Source organism: Halichoeres trimaculatus, unplaced genomic scaffold (assembly GCF_033239565.1).
Source record: "Halichoeres trimaculatus isolate MK-OKI-2021-1 unplaced genomic scaffold, fHalTri1.1 fHalTri1_scaffold_9, whole genome shotgun sequence".
Lineage (NCBI taxonomy): Eukaryota > Metazoa > Chordata > Actinopteri > Labriformes > Labridae > Halichoeres > Halichoeres trimaculatus.
The window spans coordinates 12776742-12798694 of NW_027437188.1; the positions used below are offsets into that span (position 1 = coordinate 12776742).

Consider the following 21953-nt stretch of genomic DNA (forward strand, 5'->3'; position numbering starts at 1 on the left):
TCAGGTACAGCTGTTTCTGATGGAGGAACAGATTCATGCAGCAGCAGTCATTACCAGGATGACAGCACAAGCATGTTCAGCGTTATTGCTCGGCTGACTTGGGAAACCAAGTCGGCCATCTGTGTCACATATCGCTGGCTCAAATCCTGCTTGAATGACACATCAATTACATCAAGGGTTGTATTTGTCAAGAGAGCAGCGCAAAAGGCAGAGCAAATGAGCCAAGGCAGCGCTGCAAAGACATGCAAATGTGAAGTGGAGTCTTTGCTGGACGCTGGAGCAGAGGAAACACAAGAAAATTCTGCAGCTTGACACGAAGGAGCTGAATTATAAAACCAAGGCCGCCACAAGGTCGACAGTTTCTGATCTGAGCTCTTTAGGCAATAATAACTCATTTTATTACAGTCTGCAAAAAGCACAGAGATTTTTTAGAGTCTGTATGCCAGTAAAAACTCCAAACTTTGAGTTAAAAGCAGCTAACTGAAACTAAAAGAAGCAGGAAATGGTAAGAAATTAAAACACTTTCCTGCAGAGGAAAAGAATTGCTTTTTAACATAATTTCACATTTCAAAGTAACTTTTAGGCATGTTTTGTCAAAAATATTCAACCTGCAATGATCCCCTTATGGCTAGTTCATACGACAGATGATGTGAAATAAGAAGAAGTACATATATAACAGTAAAAGCGGTATTCAATTCAACCTTCACTGACATAAGCTTCTAAAGACTGACTTTAAGTAGCCTTAAATTCCAACTTTTAAAATTTAAAACTTACAGCAAACAGGGTTTTGAAAGTAACCTGTCAAATATGTTCAAATGAAAAGATTAAGTCCAGTTCCTACCCTCTCTTGGACCTCCTGCTTCTCCTTGAGGGCCTCCTCCAGTTGAGCTTGCAGGTCGCTGATCTGAGCCAGGTTCTGTGCTGACTGAAACCAGAGAAAAAGCAGACATAAAAGTCACTTTTAAAAGTAAAATAAAACCTGCAGACAGCACTCACCTGAGCTGTAAAAGCCTGAACGGATAAATCTGGATCCATTAGATGAAAAACGATAAAAAGCACAAGTAAAACATGATGACATCACAGTGAAATTACCTCCACAAATAAATTTGCCGGGGAGATTTTTTTTGGCGCGGTGAGAGCACATCAATAAATCTCATTTCAATGTGACCCGTGTGAAACGTTTGAGACGAGTGGAGGTTTTTTTTCCACAGCAGATGAAGCACTCTGCCGCAGCGAGTCCCACCGGGAATTCAGCCGCTTCAATTTAGACGAGAAGGATGGATTCATTTGGAGCCGGTGGAGGCAGATCACTCATCATTCCATCAGCGGTGGAAAGGAAAACGCTTTTACTCCACTTTCATTTCCACTCGCTGCTCATCTGCCTGTACAGCTACATTAATACTAATGCTCCAAGCTCCACAAATACCCCGCTCCTCTAAAACGACTCAATTGGCCAGGATGGATGGTGTTAAAACAACGCTGTGTAAAGCTTGATCCTGATTTTACCTTTAAAGAATGAGCCTCAGATTGCTTTTTGAAATGATACAGAGGCAGAACAAGGCCAGACCAGCTCAGAGTGATGATATTCAAAGGATTTATTAAGCTTATTATTAAAACACAGACAACAGAGACTCAATCTCATTCATCTGTCCCATGAAGGATCATTTCGTCTCATCAATGATGTGGTTGTTATTTTCACTGTTAATACACCACACTGAAAGAGAATCGCTGAAAGGATCCCCTCAGGTTTTTCATCTTTATTATCACAACTGAGACGTTTTTCTCCAAGTCCATGAATGTTTCAAATCATGTGAAGGCAGAGCAAGAAGTCAGTCCCCATTAAGCGCCATGTTAAAATAAACTGCAGTCCCTTAAGTGTCCACTAGAGTTTGTCTTCAGTAGTGAGTCAGCGCCCATAGAGCTCTATGTTAAAACAGTCAGCAGTCAAAGACAATCAGCAAACACAGAGGGGGGAAATTCTACATTTATGAATCAGAAAGTAGCTAACATGGGATGAAAAATTAACAGAGTTTGGCATGTGTTTTAGTTTCAGACCAATCAAGTTTTGGGTGCTTAAGATTGCAGATACTAGATCTAAACTGTTAGTGGGAGCAGGATTCATCCAGCATGCTCTGCAGTAAACAGTTAGCTCTCAGCCCTCCTTTAAATACGCACTTTGTGGCATTTTAATACTCATTTAGAGTTTCTGCAGCTCTGCATGACCTCACTATAGTCTTCTTCATTTAACACAGGTCGTATAAAGATAACGTGAGTGTTACATTGGTTTTTATTACTTTAACTGCATTCACAACAGCAGAAGTGCATTTAAAAGTTTTCTGTTAAATGATTTATGCCTCTAAGGTGTTAAATGTTTTATGTCAGAATTTAATTTGGATTAAAGATTTATCTTGAGAGAGGCTCAGCGTTTCATGGAGCTTTACAGCATTCATTTTTTAAGCTCTCTCAGAGCGATGCAGTTACATGTCTATGCATAGTAATCATAGATTTAAAACAAACATTTTTTTTGTTTTGGAGTCTGGAGCGTGACACTTTACACCTTTCTTATTCCTGCTTCCCTTACCAAATAACTTATCCTGTTTTATTTTAATGTCATAATTATAGATTTTAACTGCATTACTGTTCCAATGATTACAAAGTAAACTCAGCTCTGGCTGTGTCTGTAATTATGTAGTCTGATTATACACACACTGATTCATCTTCCCTGATTCCCTCTCATCAGTGTCATAAACTGAGCGCCCCCAAGAGGCCTGGAGAACTTCTGTCCTCACGTGTGTATTCTCTGCTTTTGCATTTTGGGTTTTCACTGTGCATGTTTTTTATTTTTCAGGCTTTTTGCAGCATGTTTTTTCACATGTTGTTTCTGAATTTGCAAAGTGTTTCTCCAAATGAAGACTGCTGCAGAGCTGTCAGTTCTTTAGCAACTAGAAAGTTTTTATAGATCAGATTATTCCTGAATATCTGGGAGCAAAAGTTCAAGTTAAGTGAAAAAACTGAGGTTAAGAAAAAGTTTTCAGGGTCTGTGATGAGCAATGCAGGGTGAATCTGTGTGCAGAGTGTGTGAGTCACACACACACACACAGAGGGACCTGACCTGTGAAACAGCAGCTTTGTGTTTCTTCATCAGCTCGTTCAGGTCTTCCTGGTCCTCCTCCATCCTGGACTGCAGGTCATTCTTCTCCCTCTGCAGACGACTCAGCTGCTCCTCCAGCTGATGAACACAGAGAAAAAAAAACAGTTTTAAATAGACCAACCAGCTGTGTGTGTGTGTGTGTGTGTGTGTGTGTGTGTGTGTGTGTGTGTGTGTGTGTGTGTGTGTGTGTGTGTGTGTGTGTGTGTGTGTGTGTGTGTGTCACAGCGTCAGACTAAATTAGACACGAGGTGGCAGCTGCGTCTCCCATTAAACCCAAAATATCTTTATTTATTTACAGTGAGGAGGAGCTGCTCTGCTAACACTCTCAGGTTTATTATTTGTATTCTTCAGGGCAGAGATGATTTAGACACAGACTTTTATTTTAGCAGCCGGTTTTATTTGTTTGATGGAGGCTTTTTCTTCCACGAGTCTCTTATTGCAAAAAGGTTTAATTTTAAGTATTAATGAGATAATGAGCAAAAACAACCCAGCATGAATTGGAAGTTAAAATGTGCACCGTTTGATTTTGTCTGATATTTCAGAGCAGCCACTTTTCTGGCACTATCTTCTGAAATCTTTGTAAAATCAGACTAAATGATCTCCGTTCATAACCGTCCTTTGAGGTTTCAGGTGTTTCTCTCTGCACGGTGAAGAGGGAAGCCCTTATTAACTCCTTCTCAGCCCTCGCTCTGATCACAGAGCCGGTCATCAGATATCCAATTAGCAGCTGAAAGCTAGAGCTGCCTGTGTCACACCTGCAGCTGAAGAGGAGAGACGCCGCTGAACTAATCCTATTCCTGTAATGACTGAGGTGATGCACAAAGAGACGGAGGGCTGTGGTTTAATAAACGATGACTAATGCAGCTGTGTGAGAAGGCTGATGGATGAGAGAGTCAGAGGCAGGAGAAGCTGACCCTCCATCATCCAAACGGAGCAAACGAACCAGAATCAGCCAATCAGAAGGAAGCTGGCAGGTTGTTTATCCTGATCTATTTTTATTAACACCCCCGCTGATGAGATTTACTAAGGTGTGCTGGAGAAACTAAAAATATCCAGCTGGAATCTGGGGCGGATTAATTTACATATCACACCTTCCTGTTTTAGATCCACCGCTGGCCTCTTCAGAGAGCAGCTCTGCAGCGACGAGGAGAAACGTGACAGTCTGCAGCATCAAACTTTGATTTAGCACGTTTAACAATAGGCTGTCGGTGCAATCTCAACCCAATTACGTGTCCCAGCTCTTTGTTTTTTCCTTTTTCTTTCCCCCGGATCACCGCGGCTCCCAGCAGGAAAATAAAGCTGTCAAAAACATGCGAGACAATTTTCTCAAAACACTGCAATTACAGCGACAGAGCGGCAGGGGAATGGGGGAAAAACGGCCGGCCATCTGAATGAAATGTTATTTGCATGATTTTATCTCTGCTGAATTGCAGAGAATGATGTGACCAGGGTCGCATCAGAAAACCCTCCATTTATACAATAACTGTCCTGTCGTTAGTTCATGCCGCCATTTGCAGATGTGAGCTGCAGGGGTCGTCCTCAAAGACACATCGGGAAACAAACAGCAGCTGACACATCCATCTACTGAGATAGATTCCTGTTCTCAGCCTCAAACCAACTATTAGGATTCATCCCAGCGCTCCTGCTCGTTATTCACTCTTGAAATACCAGATTTCTCCTGGCTTGAGTTTCATATCTCCTACTGCAGTTTTATTTAATTTTTTTAAAACACAAGCACAAAAGAAGGATTTTTAAAATCAGAAAACTCTTTCAAAAAACATATTCTGAAGCCTGACTATAAATAGACTGTGGTACTAAGGTAATAATTATAGGTCAGATGGATAATACCACATGATTTTAAGTTTCTTTTGCAATACATAAACTTTATCAGCAAGTTTACTCTGCTTTTACTGACTTTTAGTTGTAGTTAAGTATGAAATCCCTAAATGTTTCTGAAAAATAAACGCTTTATACTCAAAAAAGCACCAGAGGTCTGCCCTTAGTCCCGCCCCCTAACAGGCCTCAATTGGGCTGGCCAATAAGAGGGAAGGGGATTTTTGGAGGGGGAGCCTTAAAGACACAGTACCTAAAAAAATATATTTTAGAAAGAGGCTGAAATAAGGGTTTTTATAAAACACAAAAGAGATAAACAGAGATTTAATTGAGCTGCTAATCATCTAACAATGCTAAGGGGGCACCAGAGGGACAGAATAAAGACTAAAAAAAAGCACAATACCCCCTCTTTAAATACCAAATGGCAAAATAACTGATTTAAACAGCAGATAAACACCAACTCCTGTGTCCTGTCGGGTAAAATAGAGATTTATGTAACAGCTGTTTTAATAAATCAGCTTCCACTTTAGCATACAGCGCGCTCTCTGCAGGGATCTTTTTAAATGTTGTCAGGCAACCAGAGTAACAGACTTTGATTGATGCATTTCCAAAACAGGATTAAGATGCAATTATCACGTCCTGTTTCACTGTTGCAAGGTAGAGTAATTTGCACAAGAAACTAAACAACTTTTGAAACAACTGGGTGATTGTTGATACAGACCCTGGCCTGAAGTATTGATTAAATAGGGTTTAAAATTACCAGACGTTTCCTTCAATTCTTCAGGAGCTCATTTAAGAAAACTAGGAAGAGCTGATATCCGATTCTAACTAGGATTTCAATTTCCCTTTTGGTTTAGGCCTCTTAAAGTTAAAATTTTTAATCTTAAAGTTGCAGAGATGTAGAAGTCAACCGGACATTTTATGATCCATCCCTCCGTCCCTTTCTCCTCCCACTGTGTCTGCTCATGACCTGCAGCAGTGTCGACTTAATTATCCTCACCCTTCCCTTCACCGCGGACGTTCTGTTCGCCTTGTTCAAACACGGCGTCAAACTTTCAAGGTGACGAGGTGTCCTACTTAAATCAGCCTCAGCAGATTGTTCTAAACCTCCTGCACATGCAGTGGTTTCTCTCTGACCGACAGGAGAGCTAGCAGGAGGAGATTAAAGCTCTCTGACACACAGAGGGTGAAGAAAGACGGAGGGTAAATTAACAGCAGGAGAAACGTGTGTGTGTGTGTGTGTGTGTGTGTGTGTGTGTGTGTGTGTGTGTGTGTGTGTGTGTGTGTGTGTGTGTGTGTGAGGTGGAGGTTTGAGCGACATGTAGAAGCAGATTGCCATGGGAACAGGGCTTAAAGTAAGAAAAGCTGTGCTGAAAGGACAGAAAATATAAAGGTCAGGAAAGATTAGGAGATCCTTGAGATAGATACTGTAGATACTTTATTTTTAGGAACATATAGGAAGAAAAGATAGAGGAGCAGAATGCAAAGTCTGTTTCTTTTTTAACTCTTAGATGAGACGATCAGACCCTGGAGAGTTTAAAAATACGATAAAAGAACCGGAAAAGAAAAAGAGAGGAGGAGAGGACGAGCTCAGAGGGAACAGATGTGTCCTCTAACCCCTCATCTCTGGCTGAAGGCGATGATTTGACATTTCTACGCCGCTCTGCTGCAGCCACAGATGGCGCCGCCTCATAAAAGGCTCAAAAAACACAACCTGCGTGGTCACAACGGATGATCGCTCCCAGACGATGTGACAGATTCTGCTTTTTTCCTCCTCTCCAACGACACGCAGTAAACTTAATCATAAAGTTGATCAGCTGCCACCTGTGGTTCTGTCACTGCAGGGAAACTTTACAAAACGCAGATTTAAGAGAGAAACAGAGGGATGTACTGACCGCCTGTTTGGTTTTAGAGATGTCCTCCATCTGAACGTGCAGGTCTTCAATCTCCACCTCCATTGACTTACGAGCTTTGACTGCAGCTGCACATGTGAACTCTGACTCCTCCAGCTGGACATCAAGAAAAACACAATTTCACAACAATTCATCAATTTTAGACGACTGGGAATCAGTGATCTTAAATGAAAAAAATCACAGGGATAAGAATATTTACAGGCTGCTTCGTTATAAATTCATATAGCTGTGGTGATATATGAGAATCTCATGTTTGCAGTGATCAGGTCAGAGTTACATGCATGAATAAGTAATTAGACAAAGGACACAAACATGTTCAGGGACCTCCATCCTTTCTACAAAAGTTTATAGTGATATAGCTGGACTAAGCTTTCTAAATCTAACATATATTTGGTTGATTTTCCTGTCCACACACTTTATCAACTCTAAGCATCCTAAATAAAATCAAACATGTCAGCACACAGCTTGTACAAGCATTCAGCTACAGCATGAACTCCTTTCTTCTTCATTTCCCCCTCACACTGAAATCAATAAATACGCTGCACATCATCCAAACATTAAAAAATGTTTTTCAGTATCTTATTCTCACTGTGTGGTGCATTAAGAGCTAACCGGTCAGCTGTACCTGATTCTTGAGCTGGGCGATCTCCCTCTTGCTGGGCGCGTTGTTCTTGATGTGGTCCAACATGATCTGAGCGTCGGCCAGCAGAGCTTTGGTTCTCTTCAGGTCCTTCCTCAGACGCTTCTCAGCCTCCACGTCTCCTCCTCTCACCTGTTTACAGAGTGAAGGTAGGACCGCTCAGTCAACATGCTCACTGTAAATTCCTTCATTTTAACCACATACTTTATGTTTCCGTCCAATCACTCACACAGCTCTGGGCCTTAATTTGATAATAAGCGTTCAAGAGGAAAATCTTAAAAGATTTAAAGCTTTGCCAGTTTTTTGTCCAGAATCAAGTTCATTTCTCTTTTATTTTTAAAAGCTTTAACATGTTTTCATCACTGTAAAACACTCTACATCAGAGTTAGCCTCTCTGTGCTGTCTGCAGCTTGTCTTCTGACTGGTAAACAAAAACCTGAGCACATATCACCTGTTCTTGCTTCTCTCTGCTGGCTCTCTGTGCATTTTAAGATTCATCTAAAAACTCTTTACCAACATACAAATCCTAAAATGGTGTAGCTCCTATATTCTCGCCAACCTCATAAAACCTTGTTGTTTATCGAAGACAAAGAAGTCTCATTTGTTTTTCTTATATTTTTCAGCATGTTATTGTGAAGCACTTTATAACTTTGTAAAGAAAATCTCTACAGAAATGAAGTTAAGCTTTTTTTAAGCTTTTAAGCTTTTCTCCATGTACTAGCATCACAGACTCTGCAGCTGCAGCACACAACGACCATAAGATTCAGGAAACTATATTAAGTAATAAAATCTGGAAAACTTCATTTTCAGAGTTTGTAAAATTAACAGTTGGGAAAGAAAACAACCTCATGACCTGATGATAACTGTCCAACTGTCCTCATCTGGAGTTAATGAAGTTCAGTTTAAGGTGCAGAGTTTCTTTTTCTAACAACAACCTGTCTGATATTGTCATATAGATAAATAAATATCAGGTTCAGTGCCATAAAAGCTTTGTCCACGGTGTGCACTCTATGCTTCATTAATTTGTTGTGTTGGGTTGGGCTGCAGCGGTCATGTCTGGATGTCAGGGTCACAGGGTCAGACCCCCTGCATGATGTGTTTCTACTCTGCTGCTGCAGATTCCTGCAGTCAGATATTTCTCTGATCGAGACAAGATAAATGAGTCACTTCAATCATGTCAGAGCCCACATCTCCTCCCACACAGCAGAGAGTGAGAGTGAAAGAGGTAACACCAAAGAACATCAAAACTGTTGTTCTGATCCAACTGGCACAGAGTAAATACACACAGATCAGCATCTCTGGATTTATTATTACCTCAAAGTTTCAGCACCTCCAGGTCCACTGCAGGACGTCTAACCCTCTGTGTTACTGTTCATTTCCTATCTGAGGTCCTGTCTTGGTTTCAGAGCTGTAAGGCAATCTATTCTGCTGTGTGAGGAGTGTTTACCTTGTCCTGTGCCGTCATAAGCTTGGACTCCAGCTCTCTCCTCTCTTTCAGCACCTTCTGCTTCTCATCGTACTCCTCCTCGAGCTGGACTTCCATCTGCTTCAGCTGCAAACACACACACACACACAAAGACAAATACACACACACACACACCAAAGTGAGTAAACTCATGTTTCCACATAATACAGAGTTCAGAGAAGAGAGAAGTCATGGATAAAAACTTCAGCATCTTTCCTTGAATAACTTCTAAACTCATCTCTTAAACAAATCCTGGGATGGAGCTCAACCTTCCCACAGACGGTCCTTTTGAACCGTCTTCTCTTTACTTATTAAACAGAGTAACCCATTATCAAACAGAGCATAAGTATGTAAATGTTGGCGTTACACGCAGTGCAGAGGCCGTGCTCCCCGCCTGTGAGAGAGCACAGAAAGCTAATTATGTGTGGGCTAACGAGGGCCGGACGGGAGGAGACAAGCAGCAGCTTCAGCATTAACATCAGTGATAACAACAACTAAATATTCTCACAGCAGAACGCCCACTCCCACTCCTACACACACACAAAAACACACATAAACAAAACCTCTGCTGCATACAAACATATTCACATAATTTAGCTTTCAGACCCCAATCAGAGCTAATCTGCTCACATCAATACAAACAGAGACATCAGATCATTGACAGTCAAAGTCTGTTTCTGCTCACGTGATCATGTCAGTAATTAAAGAAGACGTCAGAGAGGAAACTGTACAAAACCAATGGTTTCATCTCAACACTGGAGGCAATAGGTGTTCAGATAAAAGCCAGAGGCTATTAACAGCACAACTGACATAACTTGTACTACAGCAGATTAATCTAAATTCAGTCTGATCAGCTTTTCTACATTTAATTTTGAGTTACAGAAATCAAAACTACAAAAATTTCTTGTCCTGTTTTTTTGAAGAGGCTCTGCAACACCCCAATATGTAAGAATGAATCAATTTTTCACTTTATTATGTGAAAACATAGAATTTTGTAATAAAAATTCTTAAAGGCAAAATGTAATAAACTTTGCCACATTTTGTGGCAAAGTTTATTACAAGTTTATTACTTATATAATGCATCACTCATTACAAAATGTGGTTTCTCGCATGCAAGAAGTAAGAACTTATTACATAACGCAGCAAAGTTAATTACATATTGTCTTTAAGAATCTTATTATAAAATGCTGTGTTATTACAAAATAAAGTAAACATTTATTATATTATTACACATTGGGATGTTATTACACAACATGGTGTTACAGGCTCTGTTTGTTAACAGACTCAACTGTTCTGAACAGTGTTTGACAGCTAAGCAGCAAAGCTAATAAGTTAAATCTGGACTAAAACTAAGTTTGTGTCAAAGAAGAACTTATTTTAGTTAAGACAACCCGCGTTTCAATGGTATATTTTAGCAGCAAATACATGCAGATAAGGAGACCTGAAGGCAGTGATGAGCTAAACGTACTGACCACAATCCTGCCCTGGAGCCTGACGGTGGTATCTGGAGTGGCCGTAAGGGCGAAAGAACATGCAGCAATACAAATGCAGAATAGTAGAGGCATGAAAAGCAGAGATGGGAGATTCCCAGTTTAAACAGACCGCCAAATTAAGAGGCAGGGTACATGACTGGAAGATGGTTATGGCGTGCGCAGCAGCGCTGCTCGAGTTGTCTGCCTGAATTCGCTCGCAGGTTTCGCTCCATTTATGGTGAATTTACAGTGAAAACATGTAAACACAGAGTTTGAAGTTTGTACTGTCTACAAAAAATATGCGAGTTTGAGTGATAGAATTAAAGGTCTGTCTCAAATAAAGACTACTGCAATGATAAGGTTAACCAAGACGAGACAATAAAGCAATGATGCTATAGGAGGCAATTGATGATTGTATCCTACATGTCTGAAGAGAGACAGAGCTTCAGTTTGCTCCAGTTTTCCTCTCTCTTGCAGGAAGAAAGTATTTGAATGAACCCAGATATTTGCTCACCAGCTAAAAAAAAGTCTTCATCTATTATGAAGCTATTGTTATTGATACATATGTATAGACTGAGAATATCAAGCAAGTAAGATATAAGCTTGCCTCACAGATATTTGTACTTGTAAAGGAGTGATACATTTCTTCATTTCATCTTCATATATATGTAATAAGTATGTTTTGTTTTGTCTTGTTTTGTTTTTCCTTTCTTCCTTGTCTTTGTTAGTGTATTTGTATGGGATGGGAGGGTAACCGGGTGGTTGGGGAGTATTAAGGGTGTGTTTATGTTCAATCTGTAAAATGAAAAATTCATAAATAAAGTCGAGAAAAAAAAAATCTTCGTGTGTAGGTAAAGATAAAGACTGGAAAGTGTTCAGGGTCTGACAGACATGTAATAAGAAATCTCTGATAGTCTTTCATCACCTAATGTCGAGCTGTGAAGTCCACTAAGAAATTACTTTCATCCACCCTGCTATTGTCTCCATCTCGACATTCGACTCACAAGAAAACTGAATATAGCCCATACAGTCCTGCAGCAGTTTTCTCTTGTTTTGAGAAGTTAGAGGCAAGATCGGCAGGATTTTCCTAAAAAAATGGAACTTCAATTTTTGCTTGAGTTGTCACTTCTGGGCCTATTTGTGTGTATATATATATATTGTGTGTCAGTGTCAGTGTTTGTCTCAAGCCGCTCCTCAGTCTGAATGTTGATGTTCTGTTGTGTTGGGACGTTTCTGGGCGGAGAGTAGCCGTGGTTACCTCAGCCAATCACAGCGTGTCGAGCGTGCAAGTGACTTTGTGCGTTGATGATAGCGAATGGAAGAAATTATCCCAAGCAGCTACAATAATGGATGTAGTAAAGAGGGAGAATAAAACAACCAAAGTGAACCAAAACGTTAAACAGATAACAGATTTCCTAATCCCAGAAACAGTTGGCTTGACTTTCACTCGTTTTCAGGCACTTTGAGAGCAGCACAGAGCAACACAAGACACTCTAATTATGACTGTTGTGTTCAGTATTAGTATCATTAACAGACTTTACATGGATGTGTGAAGGGGTGTGTGTGTATGTGTGTTTGGTGTGTTTGGTGCATTTAAAACTCAGGAAGAATATTAATTCAAACAGAAAATGGCTCAAAGCTGCATTGATTCAAATAGTTGCAGTCTGCTGACTTGATGTTTGCTTTTTTGGAGCAAAGTGACATTTTCTGCAGCTTTTATTTTTTTTGCACTATTTTCTTCAGTCTCCACCACAGTTTTCTTTTATTTTTGTTAATCTCTTGGTGTTTTCTCCGTAACAGATTATTTGCTACCTTCTCCTCACACACAGTGAACCCTTGTCAAACATAAAGCTGAATCTGTTGTCTTTGTGTAATGGCCATGGTTACCTTCTTGCTGCAGGACTGTCGGATCTCCTCAACCTCATCGTCTTTGCTCTCGATCTCTTTGGAATGAGTCTGACGCAGACGCTCCGTCTCCATCTCCAGACGCAGCTTGGCCTAAAAGAAAAATAAAAACATGGGGCGCCGTGCTGTCATCAAGGCTTAAAGGAGCACTTTGCTGATTTCCAACCTTATTTTCATGCATTATTCACAGGCGAGTGTGTGTCCACAGCACTCCGTGTTGTTTCTTTGGGCTGCTAACACACCCTGACATCTGCTCAGAGTGCATGAAGAGCAGAGAGTTAGCTTTAAAAACCTTCTCCTCTGCTGTCTGTTGGAGTTTACTGCAGCTCGCGCTGCTCTGGGAGTTAACATCACTTTTGATTTAGAGACACCAAAGAATACACGTTATGATCTGTTTAAATAACATCACTGATCCTCTGCAGCCAACAGGCAACTCACACCCCAACTCAGACATGTTAGACTCAGAGGTCAGGGGCAGACCAGCATCCTCTAACTCTGAGGATAAATCCAGGACTGAACTGCCCCACTGAGATCATGAGGACGCAACAATACGCACAAAAAACAGACAAAAAAATTAGGGCTGTCATTTTAACGCGTTAATTAGATAAATTAATTACACCGCAAATTAACACGTTATAAAAATTAACGCAGATTAATCTGGATCACATGCCTAGCATTTACAAACCGTTTGTCCTACATGGAAAAAGTGGTGTTCTCGTCAGATTTTCACATTTCCGATGGTCCCTGAATTTATCACACCTGACTTTAGCAACATGCTTTGCACCTGGGGTTAGAGAGAGCGCTGTTAAGGGGACTGCTGTCCACATCTCGTTTATTCACACGTCCTTTTTGAAAATCTACAGAAAATCAACCGTTTGCACTAGCTCAATTCTGTAAAAATCAGGTATTTTTACACTCTCTACTGCATCAAACAAGTCCTGAATGATCGATAAATGTCATGTATTTAAATCTAAAGAATTCTTTAAAAATGTACTTCCATCCTCCTGGTGTCATGTTTCAGCTTGGGGCTGCTCTGCACCAATGAGTAACAGTTTGTGTGTTCAGAGCATGTTAAACTGAAAATACTTCACTTTTCTTTGATCCAAGACTTGAATTTAATGTTTTGTACATAGTTCCTCACAGTTTTTAGCCTATAGCCCTGGTTCTCCTGACCTCATAGAAGTATAGAAGTTTATATTGCAGTGAAAATTGAGTCCACATCGAGTAAAAATGTGAACAGATGCAAAAAACGTCCTAAAAATCAAATCAGCTTATCTTTGGTGCAGGACTGTGTAGACTTTGTAAAGATAAAACCATAACACTTTTTTCATTTGTTCTTTATGCCTCAGGGTACCTAAAAATGTGTTGTATATATTCCCACCTTATTTTTGAATGTTTTTTTTAATGTCTTTTAATGTAATTTTAATGTCCTCGAATTCAAATTCTTTATTTTGGGACCTTAAGCAGATATGAGATTAAAATGTGATTAATTAGATTAATTAATTACAAATCATGTAATTAATTGGATAAATTTCTTTAATCACCTGACAGCACTAAAACAAATATAAATCATGGGTAGATTACATAAAAAGAACATTTTTAACCTGATTTTATTCTTGCAATTTTTATCGTTTGCACTGCGACATCATTTCTTACAACTAAGTTAAAATCTCTAGAATTTATAGCTTCACTGACAGAGTCTTAAAATATGTTAATACACATCTATAAACAATTCCTGTGTCCTTAGTTGTATTATATCCACAAACCCATCTTGGTAATAACTGCTTAGAAATATTACAACTACGAGCTACATTTCATTCTCCAACCTCTGATCTTTGATCTGCTAGGAATAAACATCAAATGAAAGCAGATTTTTTTTACATTATTGAGTCATTAATGACTTGAGAGCATCTCAGAAAACAATTAGCACAAGGTATTTCAGTTCCAGTAAAGTAGCTGCTGTGCGTAGAGGGTTGAAGCTTAAACCGTAGACTGTAAAAAAGTAGTCATCTTGCTCGGCTCAAAGTGAGGTCGCCACAAAAACTGCTCCCCCTGGTGACTGGCTGCAGTATAGGTTAAAAAAATCTGGCTCCCCAGTCATTCCACATGGGCTGTGGTCAAACTTTAAAAAATTAATATAGCTTATAGGAACGTCTCTCACGTCAGATTGTTGTGGTGATTTTAAGATATCATTTGGCTGCCTTGTATTCAAGTCCTCTTTTTTTCTGAAAATTTTCATTTTCACTGGTTATAAGAGGTTAAAAACAAGGTTTTATGTAACGTTTAACAATGTTTCACAGCTGCCGTTCTTCTGTATTTTTTTCGGGGATTGTAAAATATGTCGGGAGGTAGAGTCAAGAAGAGATTAGACTCTGGGTTATTATTATTTTTGTCACTCAGATTCCTGTAAGGGGGAATTTTGGCTTCAAAACTGTACAATGGTAAATGGCGGAGCCACGCTGTCCACTTTATATACAGTCTGTGGTATAAACTAGTGCTGCCAGGTTTTGAGTCAAACTTTCAGAGTACACAGACTGACAAACCTGAAAGTTTGATTTTTAAAATGCACAACATGTTGCCCCAAGCTTCTCACTTTTAATCCTCAGTTTTTCATTTTTTTTTCTTTCACAGATGAATCCATGTGTCTGTCAGAAACTTTCGATCCTGAGTTCTATAATAGAAATATTTCTAACAGCTCCTGTTTCTGCAAATGTGCTGCTGAAGCTCTGAACGTAATGATAAGAGATTAAAAATTGATGAGGGTGACTCATCAGACGTGAGAAGCAGCAGGCGGTTGAGGTAATTTACTCCGTATGAGAGGAGAAGATTCAGGAACCCAAGAAGAGTCTACTGGGTTTATTCCAGATCCCATCAGAGAGGAAGTTTCTGTTGGTTAGTTTGTCTTTGTTGAGGCAAGAAATCTTTTAAATGTCAATCAAATCTTCCTTTTAGCTACAAGTTGGATGGCGATGCACTGGGTGTCTGATTCATGTACAGAAAATATGATATGATGTAAAATAATTCAGCTGTTCATGAAAATTTGGACAGGGATGGTCCAGATGTTTTCACAGAAATCTGTCTTTAGGACATGCTAAGCTTAGCACCCTGTTCCTCACTCACACAAATAAGCTCATAAATGAAGTAAAGCTGCATAGATGTCACTGATATAATCAAACATTTCCCTGTGAGTAGAGCTCTGTGTTTTCTCTGTACCTGCTCTAACATCTGGATGGTACCGGCCTGTTCATCCAGCTCCTCCTCCTGGTCCTTCACTTTGGCCTCCATGTCCCGCAGCTGCTTCCTCACCTGGACGATACCAAAGAGTAAAAACAGAGATAAGTATACTTAAAATTAAAGAGCTGCAGCCCCGAAGGATGGAAGTTTGATACAAAGACCCAGATCAGAGACAGAAACAGTGATCAATAAGACGACATGCTGAAAAACAGACCTTGGCCAGCGATGCTTCATCTTTGGACTCCTGAGAATTCAGGTCCTGCAGCTCTGCCTCCAGCTGGTCCACTTTCAGGTTGATGGCACACACCTCCAGGTCTTTGTCCTGCAGGAGAGAACAGAGCAGTGAAGAGCGTGAGCGTGGAGCAGAGGCACACACACAGACACAAAAACATACACTCACACACACACACGCCGTGACGAGGAGAGGCTGGGCTGTGTTGACTCAGATCAGCAGGTAGCTACAAGGTGTACAAACACAAACACACACAGAACAATATTTCCACAACCTGGGTTCATAACCAAACCATGGACTCCTGACAGACGGGTACAAAGACAGACAGACAGATGGACAAACAGAACGATAGACATTCAGATAAGTCTGAATGCAGCAGAATTTTTGATACAAATTTTAAACTAAAACTCATGAATATAAATTTGATTTGGTGACAATAAATACTTTATCTCATGAGGAAGTTTGTATGATCACATGAACAGAATTTTGTTTTTTGTTCAGTTAATAAATTCTGTTTTTTCTGGGTATCAGCTTCTTGACCTCTCAGCTCTTTAGGTTTTTTTTCAAATTAGTCTTAATTTTACATTTATTTGTTGAAAGGTTGATATTAAAAAAAGAAAATCTAAAACGTATTCTAAAAAAAAGGAAATATAAACTCTTTCTATTTTTTCCAGAAGTTATTCATCTAAAATAAAAGGTTTGTCTAATTTTTTCACCATTTAAAGATATTAAAACATGAAAATAACACCTGCATTGTTTTGTCTGGTGACTGAGGCTGATTTTAAGTCTAATAAAATAAGGCACAAACACTTGATAAATTTCCTGCTTTTGTTGTGAAGCTGATCCTGGATTGTAAAAAGAAATGGATTTGTAAATCCTGTTCCCCCTGACTCAGATTAAACTTTCAGACGGACCGGGCTGTGGATTTTTATGGTGTGAAAATAAGTGTTGTGCAGCTCAGCAGCTGTCAGTGCTGTCAGCGGGTGATGACAAATGATGGAAACCAGTAAGTGTCTGGAATCTCAAATTAACGCTGAATGTAGAGGCGATGACTGACAGACTGTCTGTCGTATTCTGAGAGGAGTTTTTTTCTGAGTGAAGTGCATTTTAATCTCTGAATATAAATATGTAAAAATGAAATCACAAACAGACACATTGATGAACCTTATATACTCACAAACAGACACATTGATGAACCTTATATACTCATAAACAGAGAGAAGTTTGCAGCTCTGTTTTGGGTTAAAAGTCTTTTCTTCTGTCATCTGACGGATTGTTACTGTTGTATGTGTGTAACAGAAATCTAGGCTAGAAGAGAAATATTAAAATATGGCTGATGTTCCTCCACCTTTTCTAAGTGCTTCTTCTTTTCAGGTCTGAATAAGTCCAGATTCCTGGTTTCCATGTGTATAACAAATCCAAAATGGAGCACAGCCACAGAGGTCGCAGCCTTAGAGCTTCCAACTCTAAGCATGTGAACCAATGAATGTATTCAGCTTCTTTAAGTATCCAGAAAAGCTCGGCTATTCATCATGATCAAAAAAAAACTTTGCATAAATGCTGGTTGAAAATCCTTGAATGACCTCAGCTGAGCTCATGTATGAAAACACCAACTCGTCCCTGTATGAGACCAAGTGTGTGACGCAGAAACACAAACCTCCAGCTGCTGGCGGAGGCTGAAGGCGTCTCCACTCAGCACGTCTTTCTCTCGGGCCAGTTTCTCCCTCAGGCTCCTCTCCCTCTGCACCTCCTCCTGCACTGCGCTCAGCTCGCTGTCAAACCTGCACGCATGAACACACACTCCGCTGATTAACACTGTCACAACACCGTGATGAAGCCGAGGCTGCCGAGAGGAGCAGAAATTACAGAGTGAAAGTTCATGAGCAGAGCAAATGAGTTTAAATGTGCTGAGGTGGTTTCTAAGAAGATCCTCCAGGAAGGAGTGTTTCAACTGCAGCCTGCATATTCACAGGGCAAGTCCCCAGACACACACACACACACACTCACACTCACACACACGGTTTAGCTGCAGAATAAATGAGCTGGGGACTCGTCTGTTCTCTGCTCAGCGTGATGCTATAAACAATCTGGAGCACAAAACACGTTTTCTTTACAGTTTTCTTGTTACTACAGCAACACCACCGGACCCGACACAGCACACAATGAGGTAATACAAGAGTGTGAAGTCACGTGTGTTCCCTGCAGAGCGGTGTGTGTGTGTCTATGTGAATTTGTGCGTGTGTGTGTGTATGTGTGTGTGTGTGTGTTCACTGACTTCCTCTGCTTCTTCTCCAGGTCGTGGTTGCGGCTTTGTTGGCCCTCCAGGTGAAGTTTGGTGTCCTGCAGCTCAGACGTCAGACGCTGGGTTTTCTTCTTCAGCTGCTGAACGTTCCTCTGGGACTCTTCGTTGTCGGCCTGCAGGTCGCTGATCTGCTCAAACACACAGGATGCACTCAAGAAGTCAGAACCAGGACACAAAACTTCACAAACTGAGGAAATATACTCAGGTATTAATGTCAGGAAATGTATCAAGAGGGGAAAGGAATCAGGAGGATTTTATTACTTCCGCCAAGGAGGTTATGTTTTTGGGAGTGTTTGTCTGTTTGTGAACAACACAGCTCAAAAAGTAACAAATGGATCTTGATGAAATTTTCAGGAAATGTTCAAAATGGGATAAGGAAGAAGTGATTAAATTTGGAGGTGATCTGGATCACCGCCTGGATTCAGTGCTTTTATAAAGGATTCTTTATTATTGTGAGATAGAGCCGTTTTCACCACATGTGTATAGAACTCCATGGTAAATGGTTGGATTGCTTTACAAAACAATACAAGACTAGGTCACCATAATTTCTGACAGATGTAATAGTATGATCCAGATCCTGGTAATATTCTGGATATTAAGATCTGGAATATAAAATGTGTTCTGGATCAACATAATTTTCAACACTGTCAGGAAACAAGTTATCGTACAAACCTGCAGCTAACACCAAATTGTAGCAGACAGTCTGCTGAAAGGGAGCATAACATTTAAGTAGGACTAAAGTGTTGGTGACAATCACATTATTCTTGGTGGAGCTTTGCGTTCTCTTAGTGCTTTTCTAGTTGTTTCTGCAATCAGGAAGAAGATGGTCACATGATCACTGACAGGAAGCTGATCATGATGCTATTCATATGAAGGAAGGATTGTATAGCCATACAATGAGAGCCTGATCATAAACACTGAGAAACAGAGCTTTAATGGATGCAGTTTATCAGTGCGACTGTCTGCTGAGCTCTCCCTCACCCTCCTCTCCAGCTGCCGTTTGTTCTGCTGCTCCACCTCCAGCTTGTCGTCAAACTCCTGCTGCAGCCTCTTCTTGGTGAACTCGATCTCCCTGATGGCTCGCTCGTACTTCAGCCTCCACTCTCCTCCTGTTAAATCAGGAATCAAGAATACTTAATTAATCCCAGGGGAAAATTTGGCGTTACCATCGCTCTTTACTTAAAACAATAGTCGGAAATGAGATAAAATAGGGACATACAATAAAATACAACAAGTATTAGGTATACAATAATTAAGCAGTTAAGTCTCAGTAAGAAACCAGATAACCATTTACATAGGCAGGATGAACTATTCTGAACAGTTACTGCACTAAGTGAAGGTATTAAACAGTATTGCACTTCATTAGGTGAACAGATATTGCACTTTGTGGATTGTATTGATGGATATTGTGCAAATGAACATGAGAGACAGGTATTGCAAATTAAGTACCAGTGAATTAGTTCAAATAAGTTAAATAAGTGATGCCAGGTTTTTTTTATCTAGTATCCAAAGAAAAAGTTCAAAGGGAGGAGTTATAAAGCCTGATGGCCACAGGCAGGAGTGACCTCCTGAGTCTTTCTGTGGTGCTACATGGAATCAATAAATCAGCATCACCACATCAGCATCAGCACCACAGTCTAAGTTGATGCATTTCTGGAGCCACTGGACGCAAGTGTGCTTTAATATAAAACCGACTTCCCCAAAACAGTTAGTCAATGACATAAATGAAATATAAAGCTTTTTTTGTGTTTAGTGATAAAAGAAAAGTCAAGAGGATCAAGTAAGTGATCAGGAATTTTTCTCCGGACCTTGAACATCTAAACAAAACCTTGAAGCAATCAATGCCACATTGTCTCAAATTAATTCATCACAAACCAAAGTTAATAAATCCTGTTTTCTCTTGACTTCTGACCATGTGCATCTTGAAATGCGGCTGAAAATAGGACTTGTTGAACTATAGAGCAGTGAATTTAACTGGACATTGTGTCCCAAAGGTTTAATCTGGTTAAGAATGAATTAGAATTTAAAAATCCCAATATTTTCAACCAAAGATTAAGTTGGTATTGCATTTCCTTTTTTTTTTTTTTTTTTTTGCAAAAAACTGGACTGAATTAACCAAATCCATACTCAGGATTTAAAGATGGCCAAATCTGGTTTCTCAGAGCTCCACATTGTTTACACATTTCATACTTTGTCCACAGGGGGAAAGATACTACAGTATTTGGGCCAATGTTATCCCAATCTTTCTCAAATTCTTTCAACAAAAACTGCAGGTTGAATCAGGATATAAAACTTAATTAGATTTAATATGTTTTTATGATCTGATCTCAATTTAAAGCTCTAATCTGATCAGATTAATTTAAAAAACTGTCCTAAGAGATGACTCTGAGCTGTTGACATTAAATTGTTGTAAATTTTGATTCCTCTCTAGCTCTGTCAGCCATTTCTCTGTTTCTCTGAAGTTTTTTTGAACAGCAGACCTCCACAGATTACAGAGCACCTCCTGGTCTGACACAGGGAGTGTTTTCTCCACTCAGTCAAAGCTGTGCCTCAGTACAAACAACAGAGTGTGTTCCAGCCTATGCAACATGAATGAAGACACTTAGAGAAATCGATGGTACATTCACAGCGAGCAGGCCACACAGAGACAGCTGGCAGCCTGCCTGCAGGGCGTCGCTGCCTGAATCCTGACTTCATTTTTCACTTTTAACTGATCCATTTCTAATGGACTTCTTCACATCGCATTTCTGCCAGCTTTTGTCAAAGCATTGATCCTGCAGCCCCCCCCTGCAGCTCCTCTGAGGGGCTCACACTGGGCTTTTCTCACACACTGCAAGAAACTGCAACATCTGTCTATGTGTGTGTGTGTGTGTGTGTGTTCAGTATTTAAAAAAAACAAAACAGAAACACTACACGAGTTTGAAGAAGACTTCGTGAGACTGTCAGAGGTTTTCATTTACTGTACTGCTGCTTTAGTGTGTAAGGCTTTGCTCTTAGGCTCCTGGATTTCTCTGTTCCTTAAACAAAGTCTATTCCTAGAGTGTGTTTAGAGCCCTGACAACATCAGAGCTTTGGTACAACTTGGTGTCACCCTCTTCAGATCTAAGAGCCTTGGTTTTAAGGATTTGACAGAGAAAAACAGACGTTTGTTGTCCCGTTATTCAACCACAGCTTCCCGCAAAAGATCGGATGAGGTTGTATCAAAACTAGTAGATGTCTCTGTAAAAGACAGAGCTTTAAGACGTTACAGGTGTGATGTTTTGGTGCCCCACCTATAGTTGGCAGGTAAGTTAAGGTGGGGGGCAAGTTCGTGGACTCAAAAGTGTCTGAAAATATGTAAAAGGATAGGGGAAGAAAGATGGGTAGCTGCTTACCCTACAAACAAAGATTATTAGGATTAAAAGGATGATTGATTGTTACTCAGGAAGCCTAAAATATCTGTTACACATCAGTACATGTTTACACTAACAGTTAGGTTGCGCTGTGGTTAAAGCTCAGTCAGGAAGTTTAATTTGACAACTGTCCTTGAACACGATCCAGGAAGGAACAGAATGTGTTTTACCACAACTGCAGATGGTGATGTGCCTCCTTTCTGTCAGTTACTGTTGAATCTTCTTCTGAATAAACTCTTAACCAGTCAACACAAGGCTAAATAGTTTTTGTAAGAGGTGAAAAACACAAAAAAAACTTAACAGCTCTAAACCTTTCCTTCATACCATACCAAAGCTTTTTGTGCTTACTTTCTGTCTTCTTCTTTGGTTTTGTTCACCACCTGGCATCCTACCACACATTCATGCTGTGTGAGC

At 40.1% G+C, this 21953-nt stretch overlaps 1 protein-coding gene across 7 annotated transcripts in view; it reads right to left on the reverse strand.

Moving 5' to 3' along the window:
• Positions 1-21953, reverse strand: part of myo18ab (myosin XVIIIA b) — a 123612-nt gene that overhangs the window by 20191 nt on the left and 81468 nt on the right. For all 7 annotated transcript variants that reach the window (XM_074679279.1, XM_074679275.1, XM_074679274.1 and 4 more), the window contains 11 exons: positions 19129-19256; positions 18121-18275; positions 17503-17626; positions 15828-15935; positions 15593-15685; positions 12362-12472; positions 8985-9089; positions 7523-7669; positions 6880-6993; positions 3113-3229; positions 842-925 (listed from right to left, as the gene is read on the reverse strand). In XM_074679279.1, coding sequence (XP_074535380.1) covers positions 842-925; positions 3113-3229; positions 6880-6993; positions 7523-7669; positions 8985-9089; positions 12362-12472; positions 15593-15685; positions 15828-15935; positions 17503-17626; positions 18121-18275; positions 19129-19256 — 1286 coding nt within the window. The remainder of the gene's footprint in view (positions 1-841; positions 926-3112; positions 3230-6879; positions 6994-7522; positions 7670-8984; positions 9090-12361; positions 12473-15592; positions 15686-15827; positions 15936-17502; positions 17627-18120; positions 18276-19128; positions 19257-21953) is intronic.